The following is a 22,360-nucleotide window of genomic DNA, read 5'->3' on the forward strand; positions in this document are numbered from 1 at the left end:
CGATTCTGATCACCGCGCGCGATTAGCACCGCAGTAACGAAACCAGCCGTGCTATACACTCCGAATACGGCATAAGGTCGCGCGTCTAAGGTCGTTGGCGGCAGCCGCCCTGAGTGGCCCTCATCAAGGCGGGCGACGCTCAACGACCGAGAGGGCGGCGAAACCTCGCTCCGACTGTCGCGACGGCGACCTTTGCGCAATCGGCGACGGCAACGGCAGCAGCAGCAACACCTCGGGAGGGCACTGCCATTGTTTTCCGAAAAGAAGGGCGAAAGGATATAAACACTCTCTCCCCCCACTTCTTGAGAGTATCGTCGGCACTCTTCTCTTCCTGCCAACCCCCTCTCCTCTCCTCCGACGTCCCGACCGCAGTCGTCGCCGCAGACAGAGTTGAACGGCCTCGGAAGACGCCGCTCAACGACCTGGCGCCGCTAGCTGCTTCTGATCGCCCTCGGAGGCGGCCTTTGTTCCCCGGGGTTGATAAAGAAGTGTAAACACAGGAGAGAGAACGTTGCTCAACGTGCACCCATCCATTTAATGAAGACTGCTTTAACGCTGTATATAACTTATACACCACAATGACCAGTAAGTGGTAAAACGGCATAAATTAGACAAAGCCAAACAATTAAAAATTGCATAGAGTGCAAAAAATCCAATCCAATCCAATATGCTAATGGTCATTGGTAGCTACCGGCCTCGCTACGCGACGGGCTGAAAGTGCAACTAGTATTGCTTTCGCAATAAAATCACAGACAATGTTTACACTGTAAGGAGGCAACTCACACAATGTTGACGGCCACAGCCTTTGTTGGAAAGGTCCTACTGAGCAGACCACCGTTCGTGAGCGCCAACCCCGAACTTCGTCAGCTTCGTCTTTCCCTCTTTCTTGCACACAACTCGCAACTCTTTCCCAACTCTCTTTCTTACAACACATTCGTATACAGTGCGAAAGCGCGGCGTATCCATATATGCAGAACTGGTCTTTCTCTACTGATCATTCATAGATCCCTCGGTCCCTGCCTTGACAGTGATTATGAACCGGACTGGTTCCCGTTATTGATGTCGTCTTTCCTTGCCACCGTTTTAATTGTGCCAAGACGTGTGTTTCTGTGGTGTGTTGTTGTGTTTCCATTCAACTCGCTTGGCTACTGGCTGCTTACTTTGTAAATAATGTATATAGCGCTTTCCTGCATATAAACGCGTGTAAAAAATACCACGCGGAAAAATTCATAGATCGCTGGGTGGTGCAGGGGTTAAGCGGTGCGCCGCTGCCCTGAGATACGGCAGGTGCTGTCACCGGTGGAATTTGAGCGATCGAGGTTGCTCTCGGACAGACAAACGCTAGAGGATTTTGCTAGGCTCTGAACCTTCGCATTAGTGCTCTCACACTAACATCTAATTACCCTACCCTAATTAATCAGCGATCGATGAAATACGAAAAACCTATAAGAAACAACGCGCCTCGCAAAGAGAAGCGTCTCCCAGCATGAAAATGGAAAAGCAGAGCCTCTTATTCGCGCAGACAGCGCGTCCTATGCACTTAGTCGCGGGACGCACACATGGATGCACAAACCAAATTACCGTCCACTTACATCAGCAGACATCAGCAGCGGAGCAGGTTCACGCCTTCACTGCGTCCCTCTCTTGGGACGTTTGGCATGGCGACACCGCAATCGTCAACAGGTCCCTATTAGTAAAGCAGACACCCTGGCCCGGGACTGGAAGTCAAGTAACGTAATCGCGTAACGATAAAAAAAAAATCGCCAAGACACAGGAACATGCAGCACAAAAGAAAAAAATACGCGTACTAAACACACCGACAAGAAGATGAGTTCCTTCGCGACCAAGAAGTAACAGCAATGATTCACTTACGTACCCCCAACGTGGCTGAACAAACTACAAAATTCAATTACTCATCCTTTGTGCTTTCACTCAGGTTGATCAATGCGCTTTCGAAACTTTCTCTGAATTACCTTGCAAGTCTGCAGCCTGCCATGAATGGTGTTTATTAATGCTGTGGCAGTTTCCTTCTCCATATATGCACCGGTATGTATGCGTTGCCGCAATGTCTGCTTTTTCATTCATGTTCTCTTGCTTTCTGCACTTTGGGCGACTAGTTAAGCTGACTTATCAGCAGCAGCCTATGTACACTGCAGGACAATGGCCTCTCCCATGTCTCTCCAATTAACCCTGTCGTCCTGTGCCTGCCGCGGGCACGTTATCCCAGCAAACTTCTTAATCTTATAAACCCACCCGACTCTCTCATGCCCCCTGCTACGTTTGCCTTCTCTTGGAATCCACTCCGTTACCCTTAAGGACCAGCGGCTACCTTGCCATCGCATTACATGCCCTGCCCAAGCCCATTTCGTCCTCTCGATTTCGACTGAGATGCCATTAAGACGCGTTTGTTCGGCTGCGTTTCGGTGGACGCCAAAAGGCGCCCGTGTGCTGCGCGACGTCAGGGCACGTTAAGGAACCCCAGGCGTTGTTATAAATGAATACGGAACCTTGCACTACGGCACCCCTCATAGCACATGTACCGCTTTGAGACCTGAAATAATTTACAATTTACATTAACTTTTTTTCCCCACCTCTTCCCAATTCAGACCTCTGAAACCTCATGTAAACAAGCGTTTAATATAAGTACAGGAGAGATGGCGTCCCCCTGTATGGCACCCTTCCCTGCTGGTATTTTATCCCTTTCCCTGTGAAGGATTACAGCATAGCTGCGCAGCCGCTATAGATATTTACCACAACCACTGCCCATGCGTGTTCTACACCCTGGTTACGCAACAGCTGCATGACTGCTGAGGTTTCGGCTTAGTCAAACACTTTCTCGTACATCTATGAAGGATACATATACAGGAATTGGGTATACTATTCTACGCATTTTTCTATCACCTAACCGATGGTTTGAATATATCGTCTATTGTCGAGTATAGCCTTTCCGAAAGCCGACCTGCTCCTTGGGTTCACTGAAGTCTAAGGTTGTCCCGATTCTGTAAGCGATTACCTTAGTTACTACCTTGTAGGCCAGGGACAGTATACGTAAGCTGATCGGTCTGTAGTTTGTCAAATCCTTGAGGTCCCCTTTCTTATGGATTAAGATAACGTTAGCGTTTTTCTAAGTTCCTAGTATCCTCGAGGTCATGAGGCGTTGCGCATACAAGGTAACCAGTTTTTCTAGCACAATCTTCAACCCCCCTCCCCCCCCCCCCTCACTGTCCTTCAACAGATATGCAGCTAGCTGCCTTCCCGCTTTGCATTGCTTGTAAACCTCTTTCGTAACCGCGGGCACGTCCAATTCCTCCAAACCACTATATCAGTCATTTGTTACGACCCATCTTGAGACCCGCGATGAAAACGGTGGCGGATTCAACAGTAGCGGCAATTTCGACGGGTCGTTTGACCCCCAAGATGACCCCACGGCTCGGTGCCAACGACCTTCTAGAAGGAACGACGACCGGGGAAAAAAAAATCTCTTCCTCTCCCATAACCGAGAGTAGAGTAAGCATGAAATGTTTACGGGCCTAATGTCATCTCGGTGGACACCCGAACCGCACCGTACAGGAAGGGAGGAACGCCACCACCCGTTCAGCGCGATGCCTTGCCATTTGAACGTAAGGTTTTTTGAGGAAAGGAAATGGCGCAGTAATTCTCTGCCATCTCGGTGGACACCCGAACCGCACCGTAATGGAAGGGAGGAACGCCACCACCCGTTCGGCGCGATGCCTTGCCCTTTGAACGCAGCGCTTATCCCCCGGGCCCCTGTGCGCCTGCGCGTGCTTCGATGCGCGAAGCCCCTAAGAGATCACGTATGACAACGAAGTGTATCGTTTGCATTTATGTGCTTTTTGCACGCGTTATTAGAAATCGGAAATTATAATTCCGTGCATTATCAAACGCACAGCGACTGATATCTTGATAAACATTGAGAAGGCACTGGCAGCAGTTATTTTTTGTGACTCCTTTGGAGACCAACCAGCGCTTGCATGCCGGTCGCGTAGGAGGGCTTACAGAGTCTCGTTAAATCTCGTTAAGCCTCGTACGGTGCCCGGATGTTCTCGTTTCAGAGCCCGGATGACTGGAATTCAGTGCCCGGATTAGTGGATTTCAATGCCCGGATTAGTGGATTTCAATGCCCGGATGAGTGGATTTCAATGCCCGGATGAGTGGATTTCAATGCCCGGATGAGTGGATTTCAGTGCCCGGATGATGGCTCTCGGTCTCGGCGTGACGTCACCACACTGCCGACAACGGGGGCTAAAAGCATTTCATGTTTAAAATGTGCCCCTCGTCTGAAAAAAACCCGGAACGAATCAGAGGCAGCCAGCGCAGCTGCGTCTGCGACGTCAACATGCCACACCTGCGTTCGATGGACGCGAGCTGCCAACACAGGCGACAGGGATGCGGACTTACGCTTCCTTCTCGCCAGTTCCCACTGGTGGGCTCTGCCACAGGTGTCTTCGTTGGCTGTGCTGTGTAGTGCCGATCTTTTGTGTCGCGATGAATTGCCGCCTGGTGAAAGGGCGGAGCCTTGGGCTATTTAACCTGCGCCCAAAGTGAGCACGAACGCTCTGAACCTTGGGTAATAGGTTCATCCAGTGGCTCTGAGACTTGGGTAACAGGCTCATCCAGACGCTCGACGCTATGAACTCTTAACTTTTGATTCCTTGCTCTTCTTTTGTAAATTTATGTAAATAAGTGTCTTAGTATTCTTGCCATTAAACCTGCTTGTTTTTGATATCCCCAATCTTCGAAGTTCAGACCGTTTCCTCATCCTGTACGAGCCCCCTTGGAGGAGCAACAAATGGCCAAGCAACCTCGAGTCCCAACAACTGGTGATCAGCGGTGGGATACTGCTACCTTGAGTCACGACACATTATAGTGGAATAATGAAATACATAAATTTCACTTTATAGTGCAATAATGCGCCCTCATACAGAGCACCCAAGCTGCATTAATGCGGTGTACATTGTTCGTTGCATCAACCGGTAAGTGCACTAATTTCCAGCAGCGCCCAGGTAGACATGCTTCTGTGTTGCAGCTCATAATGAGCACGACAGTACATCTGGTTTTTTACATATGCCTGATTTCCGCGCAACCGCTTTTAGGCTATACCTCCGTTGTCCGTTACAAGCTGACTAAATCAACTTTTTTCCCCTGCCCATGCAGACGCATTCTGTACGTGACAACCTAAATGAAGTTTTTCATTCCCTTACATTTAGCCCGCCGCGGTGGCTCAGTGGCTACGGCGCTCGGCTGCTGGCCCGAAAGACGCGGGTTCGATCCCGGCCGCGGCGGCTGAATTCCGATGGAGGCGAAATTCTAGAGGCCCGTGTACTGTGCGATGTCAGTGCACGTTAAAGAACCCCAGGTGGTAGAAATTTCCGGAGCCCTCCACTACGGCGTCCCTCATAGCACGAGTCACTTTGGGACGTTAAACCCCAATAAACCAACCAATGAACCTAAACCAAACCATTACATTCACCTCACCCACCCACCCACCCACCCACCCCGAAACCGAATGAGATTAGTGAATCACAGCTTTTTTCACTAGGGCAGGTCAGAAAAAAAAACGAAAACAAAAACACGGACACTCATTTCGCTCCATCGTGTTTGACGGAGGGAGCATGGACTGCTGCAAACCGCCAAACGGTCGCAGTCGGTGTTGTTCCGTTGCCAACACAAATAAACCGGAAGGAAAGCCCGTCGGCCAATTAGCGACGCACAGCGCAACGACAGCCAGCGTTGTCGGATTAAAAAAACAAAAAACGGAAGCGAGCCTCGGCCGCCCACCTATTCGAGTGCAGCACGACATCTGAGCGGCGGAACGGGGAATACGATACACTGCGTTCGCTATGCGGGAAAATTTCCAAGCGGCCAATCGTCCGCCGCGCTAATCGGCACGTGACGTGCGCGGAACCAAAGTTCGTCGGCGGCAGCGCCCTACGGACCGGCGCAAACATCGGCAAGGCGGCTCGGATAACGACAGGGGATCGTATACTGCCCAGCCGCACCAGTGGTCATGCGCGGAAAAGCATAGCGCGGCGACTTCTAACGCAAAATAAGTAATGAAAAAAAAAAATCCCACGCCCGACACAGCTCGGATAGACGCGCCGCTCACGCGCATCGACGATCGAGCCACGCGCACCTGACGCTTTCCCTTCGGAACTGAGGCCTCGGCGTCTGCTCAGTCCCGAGCCGGGGATAGCGGGCGATCGACGCACACTTACAACCGATGCGATCGGGATTTCCGAGCGAAGCACCCATTAAACTACTTTTTAAAGTTTACGAACAAGCACAAACAAATTTCGTTACGAGATATAAGCGCGTCACCCTTTCGAACTGCGCGGACCTTTACAAGCTTACGCCCCGCCGCGGTGGCTCAGTGGTTACGGCGCTCGACTGCTGACCCGAAAGACGCGGGTTCGATGCCGGCCGCGGCGGTCGAGTTTCGATGGAGGCGAAATTCTAGAGGCCCGTGTACTGTGCGATGTCAGTGCACGTTAAGGAACCCCAGGTGGTCGAAATTTCCGGAGCCCTTCACTACGGCGTCCCTCATAGCCCGAGTCGCTTTGGGACGTTAAACCCCAATAAACCAAACCATAAACCTTTACAAGCTTACAGAACAAAAAAAGAAAGAAAACCGCAAGCGGTGCCTCCGCACAGACGGGATGCCCGGAGCCAATCTAGAAATGAGCACAGCTGGGTTTCCTACCATCTGACAAGCAGAGCTAAAGCGCGAGCCCGCCGAGCACCTGTCTTTTCTTTTTCTTTTTGTCTTTTTCCCTCTTCGATTCGGCAGAGAGCCGTTAGGCGAACGCGCTCCGAGTCACGGCGCCCAGCGCGATAATTAGCGGAACGAGGCACGCGCGCAGCTGGAACGAACACTCTCACTCGGGCGGTTTAAGCGAAGCTGTCACGGGGAACGTTACACGGACGGCCTACGGGCCAGCTGGGCTGGGCTGCGGGGACACGACGCGCTCAATGCACGGGCACTGCGGCCCGACCTTTCGAAGACAGCCTGCAATGGTCCGCTGCGCAGGGGTGAAACAAAACGGGGCGATCGCTACAATCGCGCGCCCCGCAGAATGGCGTTGCCGCATTTCCTGACTACGACCGGCTCATCCGAGACTCGCGAGAAGTGCGCGCCACGCATCCAGGTGCAGAGGATCACGGGAAGACATCGAGCAACTCGAGAACACGAAACAATGCTCTGCGCTGTGCGAGAACTTTTCCGGACGTCAACGGTGAGCAGGCATGGGAAGGGGGAAAAAAAAAAAAAAGATAACATATGACAGTGGCATCATACACTTGATCAGTAGAAACAGAAGTACAAAATTCGGTCACAAAGCAACATATAATTCACGGTAGCTAAGTTTGGTTTGGTTTATGGGGTTTAACGTCCCAAAGCGACTCAGGCTATGAGAGACGCCGTAGTGGAGGGCTCCGGAAATTTCGACCACCTGGAGTTCTTTAACGTGCACTGACATCGCGCTGTACACGGGCCTCTAGCGGTAGCGAAGTAGAGGTAACGTTAAAGAAACTTTGTAGGCAGAAGCCAGGGTCCTTTACCACCTATCCTATGCTTATGCCTAAGTTTTTGTTTCGTGCTGTTTCAGGCATACGACACCACAGACATTAAACCTGACAATTTACTATGCCAAAGTGCAGTGATCGAATTTCTGTAGTAATCCGGGGATAACCAGATAGGTAACACTGATTCGCAGAAATCTGTTGCCTGCAGTCTAAGGGTGCGACAAAATGAATCGAGACTCGCGTGTTTAGATGGCTTCAGAGCTGTAGACGTGGTGGTTGGAGCATACAGGACCGGCCACATCCAAATGGACAGTCAAACGACCCTATCGACGAAAAGGCATCACTCGTTGACGAAATCACCCAAAATGTCAGATGCAATTCCACGAGGCAGATCATGAAACACGTAAGTATGGCAAAAGTATCTCAGTTAACGCTGATCGAATGAGTGGGATACAGAAAAATTTGTCATCGCTGGGTTCCACGGCCCTTAACATGGGAGCTGATGCAAATGAGGAAGAACTTGCGTAATATCTCCTGCAAAGTGTCCCTGGGGATTGTCCACAATGTTTCCATGCAGCCGTCACGAGTGACGAAAACCTGGCTGTCGACAGAAGAGGCAATCGACAGAATGGAGGCATCAAAGATTACTTTCTCGAAGGAAGCTGCAATGAAGGCTGCTTGTTGCGCCGCCGTTGCTTTCATTAAGCACCAACTCGCCCCTCAGGCCATTCTTCTGGACAAACTGATGGCGACAGTCTTTTGGGATCACGGGAGGGGGGGGGGGGGGGATTTTCTTGGCTTTCTCGAACGTGGAACGTCTATTACCGAAGAAAGATATTGTTCGTCCTTGCTTAAGCTGCAGCGTATCTTGCGGGAAAAAAAGAGACAGTTACGGGGGAGGGACATCAGGCTGCCTCACGATAATGCAAGATCGCATGCTCCACACACGACAAATAAGAAGACTGGCCAGCAGGGATGGACAGTGTTGCCGCCTCCTTACAGTCCTCTGTTTGGAAGAGTGAATGGGCTCATCTGCGTGGGAAACAGTGTCGAGTTGACAAAGAGGTCATTGCATGTGCGAACAAGTATAGTAACCTGAAGAGTTTTAAGATCATTCGTGTCCCTGAAACGCAGTGAATCATGAAGGATCACATACTGAGTGACATTTCCAGATTGCCCAAAGACCGACGTTGCTACCTACAATGAATCATTTTCCTAGTGCTTACCATTACCGAGCTATAGTGGATTGTGCGTTACCTTTTGACCGACATTTGTATAACACTGACATCCATGGAGGTAACTTAATTTCTATTAAGGTTTATTTTTATTTTTTTTTGTTCAGCCTCTACATTTTCCCACCGGAGGTATCAGCGCAAACGCACACTGCGAATTTCATTCCCACCGGACACTTGAAAGCTTTTTCGGCTCAAGTGCAGAACCGGAGGAGAGAAAAGACTTTGCCTTAAAAGCACGCTTTCGCGCAGAGCTGGAAAGGGGCACATGGCAGAAATGAAAAGGAAAACGTACCTCTCACGAACTACGAGAGCACAGCTAAACGAAAGTCAAACAGTGGTGCTGTAAGTCAACATCCGTGTGCTGCGCAGATAAAGATTCGCACACGCAAGTACGCAGCAACGCCTCCGCCGGCGGCGACGTTACGAGGGAGCACCTTCTAGCAGAACCAAAACGCGCGCTTTACGACGAGGTGTCTGCGCTAAACCTACTATACCTAAGCAGCCCAGCGAACTACATGCACGCATCCACGACAGAAAAATATCTACAAGAAGGAACTCGCTTATCATCAGGCTCGAAATATGTCACCGCCGTCTCTACAGGTGTCTGCCCAAGCCTATCAAGCAGCCAGCTTAATGAGAAAGCATTATATGCCTCCTCATTGGCAACGAAATCCGGCGGTGTTGGTGTTGTCCAGCAGCAGTGATCCGAAAACCCTTAGTGACGTCACAATGGTCTGACATGACGTCAACAGTAGGCCATAACTTATGGCCCTTAAGATAGTTAACGGTATGCAACTGGCAGTGAAGCATGCACATTAATTACATTATATACGCGTTTTGGTCAAAAGCCTTTACTTTAGGCTGAATGCCTTCAGGGTAAAGCCCTTTACGTTGAAGGCCGTTAGGGTAAAAAAGTTAAGGTCAAAGACCTGCAGTGTAAATACCATTGTAGGAGTTAAGGACCTTGACGGTGAACACCTTTCCGAATGATTTGCTGTCTGCTGGCCAACGAAAACAAAGGACAAACACGCAAGAAGATGCAAAACAAATCTTCAATGAACATCGCAACAGGACTCACGACGAGACAATGCTTTCGTACTCACAGCGCGTATATAGTCAAGTTTCCACGCACAGCGAACACTGCCACATGGCGCTTGCGTCCGTCATATGACAGGGCGACAAGGAATAAGTGCTACCTGAATAAGCATTTATTTACACGGCCGCGTCCGCGCTTCATCGAAGTCAACGGGGGCCCCTGACGACACTGCAAAGGAAGCCCCAACCGGAGCTCGGGAGTATAATAGCAGCCTGCACGGACGACGACAACAACGACCTCGCCCGGATGCTGCACCAAGAAGAGGCTACATGGCGTCAGCGATGCCTGGAGACGCGGGCCAGTGCCTCCAGGCGTCCGGGACTTCCTCTATAGAGCGACGACATTGGCACTTCCGTTCTTGATGCCCGTATCAACACCTGCGGCGCCAAGCTGGCGGCAGCATACACGTTGACGCCCGTCCGCAAGCGTGGACAGCAGCGTTGACGCAAGCTCCAGTTCACCGCTGACGCCGTCCGGAGCTATCGTCGATGATTCAGAGCCACGGCAAAGTGCGCTTCCGCCTAGAGATTAAAAAGAAAAACAAACAAACAAACACGAAGAAAGAAGGCCGATAGCGCGAGGGCTCCCGAGATCCGTCCGGTGCTACACGAACCTGCGGCTGCAGCACCGAGTCAGCACCGCGAACGCGGAAAATCATCGGTCACGTGCGCTCATTGCGCATGCAGCACGCGCGTGTGGTGAATCATCGGAAGCGCATCGACCAGCAACTGTTCCCGGTACACAGGGCAGGAACAGGGAGCAAGGGCCGCGTGTTGCAATGTTCCGCCTTCCTTTCCCTTGCGTTGCAAGGTGCCGTCAGGCACGGCCCACGTCAACGGGAAGTCTCGACCGATGACTACTGCATGACTAAAAGACACGAAACGAAGCGTTACAAAAATTCGACCCCCCCGTTTTTCAGCGCAAAGCGGCGCCCATGGTGCCGGTGTAACAGACTGGCCAAGAAGACTCGCTCCGCGTGCCGCGCCGTATAGGGGCCCTTCCCATCACTCCGGCAGTCAGTCTCGCTAATCTGAAATGCCTTCTCTCCGCGAAGCCTGTGCAATGACGCAACAGCCCGCTGCTAGCAGTGCACGGGAAGCATCACTCTCCTGCGAAGGAACTGACGGGTAGGCCTGTAATGCCGCCTCCTGAAGGTACAGTCTTTGTCGAAAGTAACCAGGCTGCATGGTTTGCTTCTAGATCGTACAGTGGAGCCCTTACAGCTTCCCTGAAGCTGAAATGGTCGTTAAAGGTAAGGACTGGGGGTCTTCTCACCTTCCAACACCTTTTGATCTTTAGGAAAGCCACAAGGGCTCCACTATACAAGCTAGAAGCAAACCATGCAGCCTGGTTACTTTTGACAAAGACTGCACTAACCAACGAGGCTGTTAGATTCCAAGAGCTTTCGAACTATAGTCAGCTGTCACACAAAAGAGCTGAATTACACACACTGACTGTCCGAAGACTGTCACAGGGAACCTTCAGCATCATTTAATCATCGCTTCCACAGTCACCTGAGTCCAATGCAGGTAACCTCCCCTCTCCATTAACCAGCCGCATCCTGCGCCATTACTGTTATAGGATAAGGGACCATGGCTTATCTGCATTCCGCATTTCATGCCCTGCAAATGAATGCACTTTTTTCCCATTTTAGGAGGAATATCATCAACTCCCTTTACTCTAACCCTTCCATGTCCCGACAAAGCTGTCCTCATAAACAGATACTGTTCACTGAGGGCACTGGTGAGCTGCCACTCACGACCTGAGAGTACTCTCCGAAAGCACTTTACCCCCTTCTCGCTCGACATCACATCCGCATTCAGCGTCCAAGATAGCCTCTCCGGATCCCATCGTTCAGATCCCTCGCGAACACGCTGGCAGCAACCAAACAAAGAGGCACGGTGCATAGGACACCTTGACCGGCGCACGGGCGCGGCGTACCAGCTGGACTGGGGTCGTGAAAAAAAAGCACGCGAACGAGTGCTCAGACAAGATGCAATCCCGTGAGAGCCGAGGCGCCGCGAACTGCGTGCGTGAGAGGCCAGCAACCGCTATAGGCACAACGCTTTCTCAACGCTGCCTCCCGTGGACACGTGTCGCCGAGAGACAACGTCCCCTTCGGCACACTACGCATACGAGGCGAATCGTGGGAAAGGGAGGGCAAGTCCAAACCAGGAAAGCACCCACGACAGGGGGGGGCTCCCCTCGTTACGTTCGACGCCGTAACGACGACGACGCACTCAAGGCCGAGTGACGGAAAGCGACAAGACGTGCAAGCGACGCCGGCTGCCAAACCGAAACCTCACAGGGGGGGGTCATTATTACCCGGCGGTTGCGCGCACTCGCCGGCCAAGCGACAAAGGACGCCGCAACAGCTGACGGCGGCGGAAAGAACAGAAGGAAAACATTGCCATAATTCGCAGCACACGGAACCTTCGAGCAGAGGCACGAGGCGATAGACACGGGCGATTGCGCAAAGTCGCTGCTCTGGTCCCCGGCCAATGCTGGCGCGACATCCGGCTATGGTCCCCAAGTAGCGTAACAGGTCTTCCCCCACACCCGAAAGGGGAAGGTCGGTGTCCTCAACAGGGGGCCATCTAGTCCCTAGCAGTACCTTTTTCGCCCAAGAGTGCGCTGGATTTAATCAATTGTAAAGAAGCAGAGTGTAGAACTATATCGAAATAGGAAAAGCCTGATCAGGAAGGAATAGTTCTCTGATAACTCAAGAGGCAGCGCCCTGCGCTTCTGAGGCCAGATCAGGGTAGAACGCGCAGCTACAAAAAAATTTACACAGAAATTTAACCAAGATGACAACATATGTGCAGAGTGTGCTAAATCTGAAGAAACAATTGAACATCTTATACTAGAATGTGATGGCATCCATTCGGATATCGATGCAGACACGGTCACTCATCCTGAGGCTCTAGGGTTTAGAGATAACAATGGTCATGTGAATGAATCTGCGGTGGGAGTTAGCAAAGAGCGAATGGAAGATTAGTTGCTCAAGAGCAGAGAGGTGACCTAAGGTTAGCAGTACAGGATTGAAAATTTATTGAAAGAAAATGGCGAATTTATAGAGCGATTCATAACACCGTTAAAGAAATACAAAGAGAGAGCGCCGAGCATGGTGGCAACTTCTACCACCCCGTTTCAAAGGGGACACTCCTATCTTCCATCCAGCCATTCACGCAGTCACCGTGAAGGTGCTTTATGCTGGGCCACTTACTGGCAAAAGCCTCGCTGATCGGCGTCCACATGACCGACACCACTGTGTCTACCGGGCACGGCTGTAAGGGGGCAGTCGATCACTGCATGACGCTTGCATTTCACGCACATACTGCACAAGGCTACCCTCGACCGACGTGTCGGTGCCCGTGGGTACAGATAAATGTATGCGGCACTTCAAGGGCGTCCCGATAGAGTGTGTGTAAACGGCAGGCAGGGAGAACGAACTGTAAAACGCCCCGACAGCACATTTCGGCTGCGCACACGTACTACGGTATTTGGAATGCGTAAGATGCGCGGCAACGTCAGCTCTTCTTCCTGTGCTTTGCGCGAGGCTTGCGCTTTTTTGTTTTGCCACAGGAAAAATTCAAAACGTACACTGATGATGAAAATATTTAAATGAAATTTTTAGGAGGTTATAGTGGCGGGTGGAGCTCTCAGTCCGGAACCCCACTGGCGTAGGCTGCTGTCCGCGCTCTTTCGATGAGTTCTTTTTGACTCGTTTCGTCCGAGCTGGTCAGAGCTGCCTCCCACCCCTCCTGCGTTGGCTGGTTATTAACAGTGACCGCCTGATTTCGTTGGCAGGCCCATACCATATGGTACAGGTCTGCCTTCTCACCGCAGAATTTGCAGTGTGAGTCAAATGACTCCGGGTCTATTGCGTGTAGTCTTCGTGGGTTGTTGTAAGTGTTGGTCTGTAGCTTTCGGAGGTGTAGTTCCTCCCCTTTGTCCAGTGTCTTAGCCGGCGGAGGGTAGACCCGACGGGATAATCTTAAGTGCTAAAGTATGTTGTTATAAGTTAGTAGTGGGGTAGGAGGTTCCACGGCATCCGCACTGGGTGCCTGAGGGAGAAATGCTCGGACTGAGGCATGTGCGCTCTCGTTCCCTGGGATGCCCTGGTGACCTGGTACCCATATTAAGTGTTTGTGTGTGGGTTGGTAGCCACGGCTGTAGCTATCTTGCAGGATTTTAGCTGATAGTGGTGCGATCCTGCCCCTGAGGTAATTACGATACGCTGTCTGTGAATCTGTGAGAATGTATTCCGATCTAGTGTGTGTTGCAGCTAGAACAATCGCCACTTCCGCAGCCAGTATGTCCTGGCTAGCCAGTACTAGTCCGTCCATTGTTTTATTTTGGTGCACTACCGCGACGGCAGTCATTCCCTGCTCGGGACCCGCAGCGTCGACATAGAACACGCCCTCGCGCCCGCCGTAGTGTCTTTTCATGGCTTCGGCTCGTGCTTGTCGTCTTGACTGGTGAAAATCGGGGTGCGTAATCCTGGGTAGTGGAGCTGCCTTGAGTTGCCCTCTCCATGAGGCGCCAAGGCTATGCGTGGTTAACACTAACGCCAGGCTACCACTGGCCAATCCGCTCACGTAACAGGCGCTTTGTCCCTCTCGAACGTTCTCCGCCGAGTAGAAAAAAAAAAAAAAAACTCCCAAGAGCGCTGGTGCGTGCTACCGGGTAATTAGAAGGCGCGAGGGCAATGCAGGAAATGATACGCCAACAAGAACAGCGCCGTCACGCGCCTTTCTCAACCTTATCGTGTCCCAAAACAGCTGCGCTTTCCGGCGTTCCTTTCAGCGCCGTCACACACAGCCCCCTACTTTGTAATGAACGCGGCGCTCGTTTCCCGTCGCCAAAACAAGGAAGCGACAACTGGTCGTCTTCCAAGTGCGACTACGAGAGCGGCGAAAGGTCCGAGAGGAAATTTACGTGGCACGATGCGGTACTCTGGAAATTCGACACTGCGGTATTCGCGAACCCGCGACTGGTAGCACGAAACATTGGTTTGGTTGTTTTTTTTTTTTTTGAGGAAAGGAAATAGCGCAGTATCTGTCTCACATATCTCGGCGGACATCTGAACCACGCCGTAAGGGAAGGGAGGGAGGTGGGAGTCAAAGAAGAAAAAAAAAATTACCGACGATTACGTTACTTCCTAATGCGAAATTTGAGCGCAGCAAATAAGCTGTTTCACCTTTTCGATAGTGAGTCAACCCCAGCTGCGGAGTTGGTTTCAGGGACAACGCCGCCGATGCCGACACAAACAATATGATATCCTCGCTTCCGCAGCGCTAAGAACCAGGTCTAGCCGTGGGAAGGTGGTCACGTATTCGTCGACGTGCCGGGGCCTACGTGAAATAACCGGCGCGTCGGCAACTGAAGAGCACCCTATCCGCCACACAAGAACAAAGGGGGGGGGGGGGGGACCCTTTCCTCCTCTTTCTGCATGGCGGCGACGGTGTTCTATGCAGTCACGTTATCTTGGCTCTCTAGCGGCGTCAGCGGCATCCAGCGGTATCAGTCGGTCGCTGCTAGCGCTGGGGGGATGAAAGGGGGGCGGAGCTGGTTACGAGGCCGACGACAACGCCGACGACGACGCGAAACCCAGGAACGGACGCCAAAGAGCTGCGCTCTGAAAGAGAAAGAGGTGCCGTAGTGGAGGTCTCCGGAATAATTTCGACCACCTGGGGATCTTTAACGTGCACTGACATCGCACAGCACACGGCGCCTCTTGCGTTTCGCCTCCAATGAAACGCGGTCGGGTTCGAACCCGGGTACTTCGGCTCGGTAGACGAGCGCCTTACCACTGAGCGGCGGGTAGCACGAAACACCGATCGCCATTTAGATATGCATGCGTAGGACTCACTTCTACGCTCTAATACAGAAAGGAGTAAAACGGGGGTAAACTGTCATCTAGCACCCTTTCATAATAAAGAGTGCGATAGAGAACAGTTTGGTCCCTTTTTTTTTTTTACTCCCACGAAGGCGTATTCGTGTTCAGAGTGTACTTAAAAACGCCATGATGAGTTTCTCCGTTTCGTCCCCACCGAAACGAGGCTGCCGGGGCCGAGAGTCAATTCCGCCCACCAACGACGCGAAGCACGTCGAAATAAAAGAAAACACCGCTCCCACGACCCCCAGCACCACATCGTACAGTTACGCTTCAGAGGGCGCATTTATTTCAATATTTCTCTTCCTTTCCCAACATCACGACCGGGCGAAGCTGGGCACACACTGGCTCCGTGGCATATTTTACACGGGGCGCCGCCAAGAGGGCCGCGCCTTTGCACTTCCCGTCGGCTCCGAAGAAGAAGAAGGCTCTCACTTTCACAACCACTGAGCTCGAACACACACACACACGGCCGGGTTGCTACACCCGCCTGCCCGCGGCGGCGGTGGCTGTTGCCATAGGGCGTCCGCGCACTACTCGCGCACGGGATTGCGCCAAGCCGCCGACGTGTGTTATACACGCACCGCTACTCACCCCCCCCCCCCCCCCCCCCCCCCCCCCCCCCCCCCTCCCCCCGGGTCACCCGGCCGCCTGCAGCCTTGCCCCATACGCGGGGCTTCGATTTTCCCCGCTTCGGAGAAACGCCGAAGAACGACCGTCCTCCTCGGAGACGGGAGGGGGGGGGGGGGGGGATCGCGTCCGCGCGATTACCGCGGCATAAGATGCGGTTACCGAACGCAGTATTAGGGAATCCCGCCACTTGTTGTATAAGGATCCTGCAGACCGTCCCCGAAAACGACAGAAAAGGAGAAAATTTTCGGTCGTTTCGTAATGCGACAACCCAATACGGTTTGGTTTATGGGGTTTAACGTCCCAAAGCGACTCAGGCTATGAGGGAGGCCGTAGTGGAGGGCTCCGGAAATGTCGACCACCTGGGGTTCTTTACGTGAACTGACATCGCACAGTACACGGGCCTCTATAGAATTTGTCGAAGCGTTCAGTTAGGCGGGTATTTAATTGCGTAACCACGACAGCCGGGTCGTTTCGCTATCTAGTTAATGACGTTATATTATCCGACGCTGCAAAAAATAAAAAAAGAAGTCGAACATCGACTGTAAATATAAATTCTTTCAGAAAATTGTTAATACAACCAGACGAAGAACAGTGGCGCAAACAACCAAAGGGCACGGCTGTAGTACCGACTGAAAGCGCAGCGGGCTCGCTAGAAAAATCGAACCAAGCCAACGAGGGAAAAGCCATTTCGACAGTATGCCCGCCGCGGTGGCTCAGTGGTTACGGCGCTCGGCTGCTGACCCGAAAGACGCGGGTTCGATCCCGGCCGCTGCGGTCGAATTTCGATGGAGGCGAAATTTTGGAGGCCCGTGTACTGCGATGTCAGTGCACGTTAAAGGTGGTCGAAACTTCCGGAGCCCTCCACTACGGCGTCCCTCATAGCCTGAGTCGCTTTGGGACGTTAAACCCCAATAAACCATTTGGGAAGTTTGTTTTTTTTTTTTTTTGAAACGATCGCGCACGAATTTTTTTCTTCCCCCTTTTTTGCAGTAAATAACGCTGGCGGCATGACTGCAAAAACGATGGCATTTTCAAACGGGAGTGGTAAACGGCTTCCACAATACGAAACATTGTCACGCAACTAATGAAAGCATGACACCTTCACTGTTCGGGCGGGGCGAAAAAAAAAAAAACGCCCACCGCATTCTACCGCACACAAATACACGTTAATAGGGAACACCAAATCGCCCCTGAATCGAACAGGAACCGGTTGACCGAACGTTATGGAACCAGATTCGCAAGTGTCGCATATCCACGCAACCGAGGCTTAGCTTTCTGGCAATGCACTTCACTAACAAGTACCGCTTTGGACGGGACAAAGGTTCTCAAACGATACAAGAACGAGCTCGAACGTGAATTATTCGACGCGTATGCCATTCATCAACGAGGAGAGAAGTGCGTCAGCACTCCTCCTATTAACGTGAAAAGAAGAGAGATCAGATTTCTCGATGGCCGATTGCGAAGAAACTTATCACCTAGTTTTAATGTTTTCATGTTTTTTTTTATCATGCGGGAGAGGCATGGGCTTCTACATATTGCCGTTGCTGCAATAAATTTCTTTCAGTTGACAGTCAGCGCCTGTGTTTCTGTCTTCTCTTCTTGGTCCCGTCTGCTGCGCTGTTTTTATGCAAAGAATGTACGAACTGTATTCCTCTCCTGGAGGTACCGTTTTGTTTTTAGTTTATTTTTGCATCGTACGTACTCTGGGTGGTCGGACTCCCCGACAAAGCAGCGTAATGCCGTCGCCGTTTTTCTGAGCCGCTTCCATGCGAAAAGAAGAATGGGGGCGCGTAACTTAACAGCGCAGCTCACGTACTATAAACCCCCGCAAACAATCAGATAAGCCAGCCGCCCGCCAAGCCAACGAATAAGTAACGCAGAATTGCACAGCAAATTCAGATCAGAGCTCAGCTGCTTACATCCCGACGAAGTGCGCTCACTCTGCACCGACGGGCACTGTTTGAACGCTCTAGCTCACTGAAGCGCCAAAGGCGCTAAGGACTGCAGACACCAAATTTTTGCTCGCGTGTTTTCTTCTTTCAAATGATGTGTTGGACATAGTGCACACGGATCACCCCGTGATATTCGCCTACGACCACTAAATAATTTACAACTTAATTTATTCTCAGCACTGTTTCCGTTTCATCAACCGAACGATGGCTGTGACGTTAGTTGGTATTTAGGTCACGTAAGGCATGATAAAAAAAGAACGGCAATATAACTGCCGATACGTCGTTTGTTGACATTCCATCTCTCGAAGCAGGCTGGCTTAAGCGTTGAAGTGAATTAGAATAGCGTATCTGCGTTTATGCTGCATTTTTTTCGCGCATCGTCACCTAAAGGTCAACTAACTATACGTCACAGCCATCATTCATTTGATGAAACCAAAGCAGCATGCGGGAAGAAATTCAAACTGCAAATTATTCAGCGGTGGTAGGCGAATATCATCCGGTGATACAAGTATTCTAATGTCTAACGCACCATTTGAAAGATGGTTTAGTTGGTTTGAAAGAGGAAAAGGTACTAAAATTGGGCGTCTTAGTCCTTTAACTGCTCGCAACGGCGCCAAAGCGACGACGTGCGCAGAGGCGGTAATCCTGGGCAAGGAAACAATTCCGGAAGATATGAAGAAGTACCTGCTACCGGAACTATATTTCGACATGAACTACTTCTCGACAAGGAAATACGCTTATTATCAAATAGTTTTGACGCTCAAAAAATTTCTCGATTGAGCCCAGATTATTCAGTTTTTCTCAGCCTGATAATAAAGCATGGAGTCGCCGCGGTGGCTCAGTGGTTAAGGCGTTCGGCTGCTGACCCGAAAGATGCGGGTGCGATCCGGGCCGCGGCGGCCGAATTTCGATGGAGGCGAAATTCTATAGGCCTGTGTACTGTGCACTGTCAGTACTTGTTAAAGAACCCCAGGCGGTCGAAATTTCCGGATCCCTCCACTATGGCGTCCCTCTAGTATGAGTTGCTTTGAGACGTTAAACCGGTTGGTTTATTGGGGTTTAACGTCCCAAAGCGACTAAGGCTATGAGAGACGCCGTAGTGGAGGGCTCCGGAAATTTCGACCACCTGGGGTTCTTTAACGTGCACTGACATCGATCGCACAGTACATGGGCCTCTAGAATTTCTCCTCCAAAGAAATTCAACCGCCGCGGCCGGGATCGAACCAGCGTCTTTCGGGTCAGCAGCCGAGCACCATAACCACTGAGCCACCGCGGCGGCTGAGACGTTAAACCCTATAAAAGCATAAAGGATAAGCATGGCCCTCTGACGAAAAGTCAAGGAGAAAACATTCTCACTCCTTTAATGGCATAAAAAAATGAAAATTGGTTTAGAAGAAAGAAAATTTGCGCAGCGATTCTCTCACATACCGATGGACACCCGAACCGGGCCGTAAGGGAAGGGAGGAAGGTGGCAGTGATCGAAGAAAGGAGGGCTCCGGAATAAATAATTTCGACCACTTGGGGATCTTTGAGGCGCACTGACATCGCACAACACACGAGCGCCTTTGCGTTTTTCCTCCATCGAATCGCGGCCGGGTTCGAACCCGGGAACTGAGGCTCAGTAGCCAAGCGCCTTAACCACTGAGCCATCGATAATTAGTTTTGAGAAATGTCGACCGCGCCGCGAGGGGTGGGATGAACGAGGAGGGCTTGAAAGAGGCGAGAATTGGGACTACGAGGGACGCCGTAGTGGAGGGTTCCGGATTAATTTGGAATCGCGTAACACACGGTCCCCCTATGCGTCTCGCCTCCACCGAAACGCAGTCTACCTCGTCACCAGAGTAGGCGTAAGCTCGATACGCTTCGCACGGCCAGCGTAGCCCCAATCAAATGCAGCGTGGCAAGCCAGAGGCTTAGCGAAGGCGGAAAGCGCCACACGGAAGTGATACGCTCAGCGCACCAAGCACAATCACGCCCCCCTTTTCATGATTTCCCAACGCCGAGGCGTGACTAAAATCAAACCCGCCGTCACTAAGCCGTAAGCACAGGTCTCTCGAAACCTGCGTGCCGACAGGCACGCTCATTTACAACGAAGTAACGGCTGTAACGAAAGGAATGCGCCAGCGTTCCTAAGAATGTGCCGCTAAGCACATACGCTCGGATGGCGGTTGAATTTCTCGAGGACCATAACACACCGGCGACAGCTTGAGTGCTTCGCACCGTTTACATAAGCCGCTGCTCAGACCGTAAAGGCACACCGTAAAGCGCGCCGCCTAGTTGACGACCGCCGAAACACGTCGACTACGCGTTCGCTAGGCGTTCACAACGCTCGGCTTCGCAACGCTCGACGGTTCAGCTGACGCCGCGACGCACAAGCTGTTTCTTGTTAATCTCGTTACCGCACTCCAGCGGCGACACGTGACAGCCGCTGGAAACAAAAGCGTCCCCAACGTGCGACGCCCCTTATCGTCGCCCGACGGGGATCTCCACAGGACAACCAGCGAACGCCGGCCAGACGGGACGCGGTCCGCTGGGCTTGGCGGGCGTGTAATCACGTCCCGGTCCTAACCGACACGGCGGCACACATGGGGTAGCGGACAGATAACGGTCGCCCAGATGGCCGCTCTTATCGGCGACGGAAACGGTCCCCCCCGCCTGACGGATTCACAACAGAACGCGGGCTAACCGTAGCACACGTCACCCCTCATTTCCTTTTTTGTCAGTGCGACGTTCCTGCAGCGTCTGGGCACGGCGTCAACGAAGAAAATAGTTGTTGCAATTTTAGGCGCCACATGACCGAGTGAAGAAGCCTGCCCGTAGCGCACAACTTTTTTAGCTTTCGTCAGCGATGCGGCGAAAGCAAGATTACAAGATGTTCGGCGTTCGCTTCAGCACACGGCGGTGAACGACGACCGCTTCGATCGGACTTTTCTGCTTGTATGTTCATCAAATGGTCGCAGCCTTGCAGTCCTTGAAAATAAGGAGGAAAAATGTACTTGCAAACCGCGCGCGCATACTCAGCGAGATGCCTTAAGTAGATAAACCACCGAAGCCAAAACAAGTCGCGCTAGGGGGCGGGGGTCACACTTCACGCGCGCTTCGCCAGCACAATTACGCTACGCGGTTTCCACTGCATCAGACAGCAGCACAGCTGCACAAACGCCCTGAAAGCAGCTGCGCGAAGCGTGTACAGCTTTTCAACCGAGCGAGCACCGCCGCAGAAGGTCGGCAAACGTCTCTATGCGCGACGCGAAGCAGCGATCGACGCCCTGGCACCCGCACAAAAACAAACACACGCATAGTTAGGGCGCGGATGGCACTCACGTTTGATGAGACGAGTAGTACCAGCGCGCAGCTGTGAGATGCACGGCGACCCAGAGAGAAGCCTACAAGCGCGCGCACACACACACCACCGACCCACGAAGACGACGATCGGCGTCTCAAGCGACAGGCGCGCCCGCCGCGATTCGCGCCGTCGCACTGGCGATCACAGTCGCAGCATGCATCCGATCCCCGTGAACTCTACGGCGAACACGCCGGGGTGGTGATGACACGACCAAGCAATGCTCTCGGGAGAAAACACAACGCGACGCGTGAATCACCGCGATCATCAGAGCGAGTGAGAAGAGACGCAGCTGCGCCGCGCGCACCCACGCTCGAGAGAAAAAAAAAAGTGGGGGGAGGGGCCCCGCGGCCTCTTATTTTGCGTTTCTGCGCCGCCGTTTCCCTTGCGCAATGAGAAAATAAGTCGGGCACGGTGTGGCAGCGGTGTCCCAACAGCGCACATTATTTTCTTGCCGACAACGCACGCTCTCTAGGATCGGGGGATGTAGAGCGCGGCCCGCTAAGACGCGATGCGAAGCACACGCAACTGCGATCTCAAAGCCGACTAAACTTTCTAGCTCCACAAGTGACGCAGGGAGGCAAGCTCGGGGGCTGCGCGGGGGGGATGGTCGGTGGGGTGGGTGGATGTTCCCGATGTGCGTCAGAACGGGGCTTTGCG

At 52.2% G+C, this 22,360-nt stretch overlaps 1 protein-coding gene across 1 annotated transcript in view; it reads right to left on the bottom strand.

Moving 5' to 3' along the window:
- LOC149370452 (E3 ubiquitin-protein ligase RNF19A-like) overlaps window positions 1-22,360 on the bottom strand; it is a 66,820-nt gene that overhangs the window by 43,069 nt on the left and 1,391 nt on the right. The window contains exon 2 of the mRNA XM_089577774.1: window positions 21,682-21,879. Coding sequence (XP_089433900.1) covers window positions 21,682-21,879 — 198 coding nt within the window. The remainder of the gene's footprint in view (window positions 1-21,681; window positions 21,880-22,360) is intronic.

This window comes from Amblyomma mixtum, chromosome 1, assembly GCF_055824585.1.
Source record: "Amblyomma mixtum isolate Tamu chromosome 1, ASM5582458v1, whole genome shotgun sequence".
NCBI lineage: Eukaryota > Metazoa > Arthropoda > Arachnida > Ixodida > Ixodidae > Amblyomma > Amblyomma mixtum.